General features: G+C 47.3%; 1 protein-coding gene across 1 annotated transcript in view; it reads left to right on the top strand.

Annotated features, from left to right (window-relative positions):
* Positions 1-889: 889 nt before the first annotated feature.
* Positions 890-8,078, top strand: part of LOC133954774 (neural-cadherin-like) — an 88,842-nt gene continuing 81,653 nt past the window's right edge. Inside the window, exon 1 of the mRNA XM_062389258.1 lies at positions 890-1,892. Coding sequence (XP_062245242.1) covers positions 890-1,892 — 1,003 coding nt within the window. The remainder of the gene's footprint in view (positions 1,893-8,078) is intronic.

Below are 8,078 nucleotides of genomic sequence, written 5' to 3'. Positions count from 1 at the left end.
AGTGGGAAGGGAGAGGAGAAGCAATCAGGGTGACAATGTTCATTTGAACTCTGCTCTGCATGTAACACAAGCTGCAGAGACATATGGAGCCACTCAGAGTGGCTTGTCTTAAACAATCATGTTTGCACAGTTTAACAGCCCATACTCTGACAACTACATTTATATTGATGCATTTTACAGCCTCTCTTCTCTTCAGGCTGTAAATGAAACATGATTTGTTGATCACAGGGACTGTAAAATGATGAGTTCAGAGGTGACTTTTCAGCAGAAGGGGTTGTGGGATCAAATCCTTCCGACAGACAGGTAGAGAGAGAGGAGCGCACGAGTCTCTGTAAACAGCAACTGCAGAAGTGTTCTTGCGCAGGGCAACTCTGACATGCAGGGCTGGCAGTGTGCGTTGGATTCCAGACAGACAGAGTGTCTCTCGGATAAAGGAGCACTCGACCTTCTCTGGACTAGAGCGTTTTGCTCTCTATCAACACTTCTTTACGCCTGAGAGCGGATTTGTAGCAGACGGTGTCATGCAGCTGGGATAAAGCTCTCTGCGTGTGCACAGCTCGGCCGCCGTGGGGAGGTTTGGAGGCGGGGACCGTCTCAGGGTGGGTTCACCCGGGAGTTCCGTCCCCGCGCGCCGCCACGCCCCCGCGCTTGGCGCTGTCCGGAGCTGTGGTGCTGAACGCATCCAGCTGCCTGCAGCGCTGTGGACTGACTGCGCACAGGAGCCCGGAGACGGAGCTCTCATGATGATCGAGGGGGAAGTTCGCGTGGGTCTCCTGGAAGAATCACACCGTGGATAACTATGAGGGGAAGATTTTTTAAGTGTTTCTCTTTTCCTTTTTTAAGGATTTTTTTTTACTAACCGCTTGGAGGTCCATAACTTGCCACCATCATGATTTGGGGGCTCTTGTTATGGTGCCTTTTCATGGCGGCTGCTGGATATCGAGCACGGGAGCGACTGCCCTTCTTTCACGGGCATGTTTTTGAGAACTCGCCGGTGGCTTCTAAAGTGAACGGACTGAGCATTCCGGTGAGGCGCGTTGACGCGCAAAAATGGTGCCCAGTCTCTGGAATGCACTTCAAACTGTACGGGAATGGCAGCGACGATTTCCGCGCCTTCGCCCACCACAGGCGGGGGAACCTATTACTGAAAACTTCCCGAGTCTTGGACAGAGAGGCTCGGTCAGAGTACCGGCTGAGCGTCGGTGTCTGCTGTCAGACCTGCGCGTCGGACTCGGTCGTCTCCGAGGTAGCGTCGGTCAAAGTGGATGTTTTGGACACCAACGACCACGCACCGACTTTTCGCAGTGCAGACACCGTCCACATAACTTTAGACGACACCACCGCGCTCCGGAGTGTGGTGCACCGGCTGGAGGCGGTGGACGCAGACAGCGGCAAGAACGCAGAGTTGACTTATATCTCTGTGCCCCAAAACGGCAGTTTCTACGTTGTCCCGAAGACAGGCGAAGTTTTGCTGGTGGACTCCATCCTGGGGCTCCCCTCGCAAGTCAGATTCACAGTTTTTGCCAGGGACCACGGCTGGCCCCCTCTGACCAGTAAAGGTGTGGTGGTGACCATCGCTCCCCAGCGGTGGGCGACGCGCAACGCTGAATTGGCGCGCCGGTCACAGAGGGCAGGGCGGTCGGCGAGGGCATTGCTTGACTCCGGCACTCTGGTCCACCTCAACGTGTCCGAGGACGCCAGCATCGGGTCGGTCATCACGAGCCTGAGCCCCACCAGGTTTCAGTCCGCCGCCTACGAGCTGATTTACCCGGAGTCGCAGAGCTCCCCGGTCAGCGTGGGGCGCGACAGTGGAGATATCACGATAAGCAGGAGGCTGGATAGGGAGGCAGAGTCCACCGTGGAGCTCACTGTTAGGATTCAGGATAAACGAGGTGTGTAGAATATTCCTCTCCCTTTAATCCGCACTTAACTTGGGCCATGCACCCCCCCCCCCCCTCCTCTCACCGGGAATTATTTGCATTGTGGTGATCGTGCCCTATTTAAATGGAAAAGGCTGCACATTATGCGCACACGGTAAAACTGTGCCGCCATCTGGACACCTCAGCATTCACCAGTGGATCCCCCCCCCCCCCCTCCCCAAACATGGCCTGACATATCCATCACATCCATACAGAGCCCAGGCTCATTCCACAGGTGTGACCCATCATGTAACCATCCACATCCCTGATACATGTTCAACATGATGTTCAATGCTCTCCGATTGCTGTCAAATTCATCTGTGAGGTGTTTCAATGCTGATCTCACACGACAGGTTCGTCTGGAGCAGGGGCCACATGAGTTTACATTGAAGTGTCTACGTGAAGTGGTTGAATTATGTCCTTGATTGACATAGTTTGCCACTGTGAAGTTGTTTTCGAAGCTAATCCTTGCAGAGTGGCAATCCACTGTGACCCTCCTCTCTCATCTACTGGCATTACCCCTCTAATCCTCCTCTCATTCACTCTTTAGTCCCAGGGATTTGAAGTGTAGCACTGCCACATTCAGGCGTCCTCTCCGATTCTTGGAGGAAAACGTGATTCCCATCGGTTGTTAAAGTTGTGTGTTGCTCCTCCATAACGTACATATTCCGAACGTACCCCCCCCCCCAAAAAAAAACAACAACAACAAAAACAAGGAATCAAAATGATTCGCCTTGTAATTGAGCCGCACGCTGCGAGGGAAACCGGGTGCGCTGTTTTCATTTGACGTGCCTGCTGCGGCTACACTGCACAGCGTGTTCGAGATTGTAATTGCATGTCTGATTGGGACACGCTCTGGCAAAGGGTGTCAGGAGGCATTTCACAGGGAGGAAAAATAGTCAGAATTCTGACGGCCCCCCCCCCCCTTCCCCACCTTCACAGCTACGATAGCAGAAATAAAACAACTCTACCCTGACAGATATTCAGATACCTTCCTCCATTTTACCTTTCTCACCTGCAGAACTCCCCTCTCCTGATCAAAACCATGTCATGTTCTCCATCCTGTGACTTTCCACACTGAGTCCTGACAGGAGACCTTTTTCTTCTGCTTGTTACATCCCCCTCTTTTTATTTTATTTTCAGGGTTTCAACCTAATCTTTTATGTAAATTCTGCTTCCCAATGTATATGGGTTTGAACGGGTCTTGCTGTGAACGCGGGGTCTGTCTCACAGATAAAGGAGCGAGCTCACAGACACATGAGAGAAAGAGGCAGCAGGAGTGAGGAGCTCTGTCCTTGCTGGTGTTTGTTTGTATGCGAGTGTGAGGCTGCTTGATCACATGGAAATTGACCCCCGGTACGATAACAACAGTTTTAATAAGGCCCCGTGCGTTGCAGCATCTCCACTTATTTTACCAGGGCGAACCCTCGGCAGCACAGAGCTGACAGTCACCTGCTGAATGTCAAACAGAAAGCACCGTCAGGCAGCAGTCTGCAGCGAGACTTCAAAGACTACACAAGTCAGCAGCGTTCAGCGCTCTGACCTTAAAGATGTTTACCACATCATTCGCATACATGGGCAGATACAGATGTGAGGCACCATCGTTTCTCTCTGATGAGATGTGCACGGCGGACAGTTTGACATATACAGTTGGAAAACTATAAGTTCTCTTAACTGGAGCGAATCTTGTTGGAAGAGATGGTTCGATCCTTCATCGTAACACCGCTGCAGAGGTGGCACAGTAGCCCAACTGGTTTGGAGGTTAGCAATTCAGATCCTTTTCTTACATTTCGGTCCCTCTCTGTTCTAAATGCCTCCTGGAAGAGCATCCATCACACTTTAGATATTCAGAGCTGCCCTCCCTACGTCCTGTTGCCTGGGGTTCTCGAAGTGGGGTCCAGGGTCCCCCAAGGGTCCTTGAAGGGTTGCAGCGGGGTCCCCGGCCAAAAGGGGAATAATTTATCTTTTTAACATTTTCATCCATATGTATCACAATGAGAAGACTATTGGGGTTCTGAATCTCAAACATCTTCTGGAATAAATCCTTGAAGAGGAAAAATCTTGTCAAATGGGCGCCCATGTTCGAGTTGGTGTCGGCTAAAGGATCTTTGAAGCGCAAAAGTTTGAGAGTCACTGTTCTATGTATCATCTCACAAGAACTATACTTAAAAGACCCGATTGACTTAGATGATGATGGAGAAGTTGACATATTCCCCCAGAATGCACCAGGATACATTTACCAGTGTATGGTCGAGGTGGTTCATGCAGCTTCAAAACAAGGTTTTACACGAGAGATACAGTAGGTGCATAACTGGAATTCTACTCGTCCTCCCAGTTGCGTTGTTTCATTTTTATGATGTTCATAGAAAAGGTTGGTACCAGATATTGACGCCCACCTAGAAAACACTCAACTAGTTTTGTTGTGATGAATAATTGTCTATTCTTAAACTATTCTGACAAAAACCCAATACAGGAAACAGGAAGGTTACCACTGTAACACAATGCAGCGCTTCAGGATCACAAAGCAAGGGGTCGAAAACCAGCGCCTGAGTTAAATTATGGCTCCGTAGAGACCAAGGTATAAAAAGCACACTGACCTTTGTGATAGTGCAGGTAGTTGCTTTACAGAGCTTCTCAATCTCACCCTGCTCTTCTGCAACACTTGCATCCCTGCCATTATGACCATTAGCTTTATTACCGTGCAGTCCTCTCTTCTTCTTGCCCCGTAAATGTGTTAGTGGTTGGTTTTGTGCTTAACAGCCTAATGTTTGCTCCCCTGGATAATTACAAGAACCCACACGCTCATTACAGTCTACGTGGGGGAAAAAACATACAAATGGTTATTAACTGGTGAGCGCAGATTTAGCAAATGTGCTGCGAATGTGTTCATTAACTGGTTGATGTGGGCATGAAATACTAATCGCACTGGTGCGAGGCTTTCTTATGTTAATAAGTGTGCTGTGGGGAGAGCGTTATGATGAGAGCTAATACGTTGCTGCTCAGACGGAGATTAGAAAGTGTAGCTCGACACTTAGATATTTTAGATAGGTGATTCCGGCACGATGCGGACGAGGGGACAGCAGTTCAGGATTCATCTCAGTGCCGAGTAGAGTACATCCTCATTGACGTACTTATCTGAAAGAAAACGTGCTTACCCAATACCCCCCCCCCCCCCCCCCCCCGCCCCCTGTGGCTCTTAGACATGACATGTTTGATCACTGAGCCGTTTCTTGGCGGTTGTATTAATCAACAATGATGCTGAAAGGTTTCGTTTGGAATAAATGTTTAACAATACACCAATGTTATAATTATGGCATCATTTACAATGTGTTATACAATGAGGACGGAGCTAGTGCCACAGTGTTTTTGCACACATTTTACACCATGCATAAAAAGATCTACATCCGTCAGAATGTGTCTGTGTCTCGTAATCCTGAATATGATAACAATAATTTACAGCAGCTCCTATAGCAGCTCCTGTGGATGTTCCTATTGAATAGCTGTGCACACGGGTCGTGACCGATCTGAAACCAGTGTGCACTACTTTCCTACAGTTTCTGGCTTCAACAATAAGTTGCCTCATTGTAAATATTGTTATTTTGTCGATGTTCTCTCGTCGTCCGTCTCTGAAGTTGAAGTGTTTGCAGTTGTTCTTTCTACAAGTCGAGGGATCAAGGCAGATTATGTGGCACTTGTTAAAGGGATAGTTCACCAGGATATAATAAATTCACAGTGGCTTTTTAGGCTTAACACATAGAAGTAAATGTCAAATTTTAATGATGTGGCTTATGGACACTTGGACAACACCACGCGAGCACTATGGAGTTATTTTATGTTTTTTTGTGTTGTTTTTCTACGTTTGAAGAAGTGGTCACCATTTACTTCAATTGTATTGGATTTGGCTGAAACACTGTTTACCCATGAAACTCCGAAAGTGTTTTTTGGACCCAAACACTTCACCGACCACCTCCATTGGCATAGTGGTGAGTAGATAATGAGGGATTTTCCATTTTTGGGTGAACTATCCCTTTAAGCCCAATGAAGCAAATTGTGATTTGTGGATATGAGCTTTATACAAATACATTTGATTGATGGATTGACTCTAAATGGTTCACAACAGTGTCCAAAAGTTGAGCCACAAAACTAGGGATAGTTTTGTGGGAGTGTCAGAGGTGATACCTGGTGGATACATGGTGTGACACAACAGAGTGTCTAGTGTGTCACTAATCCTATTTTCAAGACATAATATGCAATATTTAATGTCTAAACCTGACTGGACCTTTGTCATATATACCTTTGACCTGTGTATTTACAAAATGTGTCCACTAACGTTCAAACCTAGAGTCGCTTTATTTCGGTCTCCCAGTTAATCCTCTTAACCCGTGACTTTGTCCTTCTCTGAAATAACTTCCGGGGCAAACGACGAATGACGGAGGTAAAACACACGGCTACTCAGAAAGCCAGTCAGCTGATTCCCCCGCCCCCCCCCCCATTCCTCCACTGTTAGAGGATCACCATTAGTCATGGCCGTTTGCACTGTATCGTGAATTCACCTCATCCGTGAACACAATTTGCATCAGGTCGATTTTCATCAACAACGATGACAAAGATAACAAAATTCCCATGATCCCACGCTGCATCACAACGTCATCAAACCAGGTGTTTGTTCATGGTTTGAATCAGGAACCCTAAGCAGCCGGATTTACATTTTTTAATAAATGTTTTATCGTTGGCTGAATTTTCTTTTCGGCAGGACATGATCAGTTTATTTAATCATACACGTTCTCACACTTGACTGCTAAATGCAAACACATCACATTGTTGATTTAGATCTTTACCGTAGCTCATTATTTCTGAGGTCAGGAACTTAAACAACCATCTCACTGCTGGGACTCGTTTCAACTCACTTTTTTAATTACACCCTTAAAGTAAGGAGTCTCAGTCTTGGTTTGCAAAAACAAAACAAACTTCTCACTTAATTCTCCTCTTTTAATTTAACTTCACTCAAACCCTTTTTTTTATGTATTATATTGTGTATTTTCTTTAGATGGCTGGGGGGGGGGGGGTCTAATTAATGGATGTACATGGAGAGGATTCCCAAGATCTTAATACGCTTTGACACGGATGCCTCAGACTCAGTCGTATCACCTTGTTTGTCTAAGGAGTCTGCTCTTGCTCAGGGCGCCGTAAAAAAAGTATTCCTCCTCGTCTCTCCGCCTCGATCCCCTTGCTGGCGCTGGAGAAATATTTACCGTGTAAACTATATTCAGTACACCAAAAATCCCCAGAGAAAACCACGAAGCGATATCTTTCTGACATCGCCTCCGTGTATCAAACCAGTAGCGTTAGAAAAAGGAAAAGAAAGAAACGGTAAAGACGCATTGGAAGTAGGCCATGACTCATGACTCAAACAGTTACGTGGTGTTGTTTTGAGGAGAGGGAGTGAGGGACCTCTGCAGCTCTTTCTGCAAAGGCTTCTTTTTTTTTTGTTTCCTGGCTGGCCCACAGAGGATGTCAGTTTAGATTTGTATTGGAGGGGAATTTTTCTCGCGTTTCTTTGCTTGTATCCTACCTGACGATTCCTTTTCCCTGCACCTGAGTATGAATCTGTTAATGGCACTTGACGGGTTTGGAGGAGTATCGAGCGAGTGCTGCGTCCCACTTCGTGAGGCGGAGTGGGGAATATCGGAGTGGGGAATATCGGAGTGGGGAATAGTGGAGTGGGGAATATCGGAGTGGTTCCTGCGAGGCGTCAGTGGGCAGGGTGGGATTCTGCTTGTGGTAATCACCTCTTCACAACCTGTTTTGTCAGGCAACCTTCTCTTCCCCTCTGTTGTCCTTCCTCCTCTGTCTCATAGTCAGCATCTGGCCTCACGCTGCCTTTAATCCAATTCCCCTTTTTTCAACTTGCCCCCCCCCTCTCTCCCCCGCCGCCCCACGATATTTGCATACTCCCCTTGCGATGTGAAATTAAGAAGAGACCCGATCCCTTTTTTGTTTGTTGGTAATTTGTGACTGTGGGGAATGTTTGTTTAAGTAGAAAAGAATTTCACAAAAGCCGTCTGAATTTATTCAGTGGAGTAAAAAACAAAAAATGCCCATGGTTATATGGATGCCCCCCCCCCCTTTGTGATTGTGAGCACGTGTGCGTGGTTTTAT

This window comes from Platichthys flesus, chromosome 6 (assembly GCF_949316205.1).
Source record: "Platichthys flesus chromosome 6, fPlaFle2.1, whole genome shotgun sequence".
Classification (NCBI taxonomy): Eukaryota; Metazoa; Chordata; class Actinopteri; order Pleuronectiformes; family Pleuronectidae; genus Platichthys; species Platichthys flesus.
Note: the sequence above shows the minus strand (reverse complement) of the source record. Positions and strands in the feature narration are given on the sequence as shown.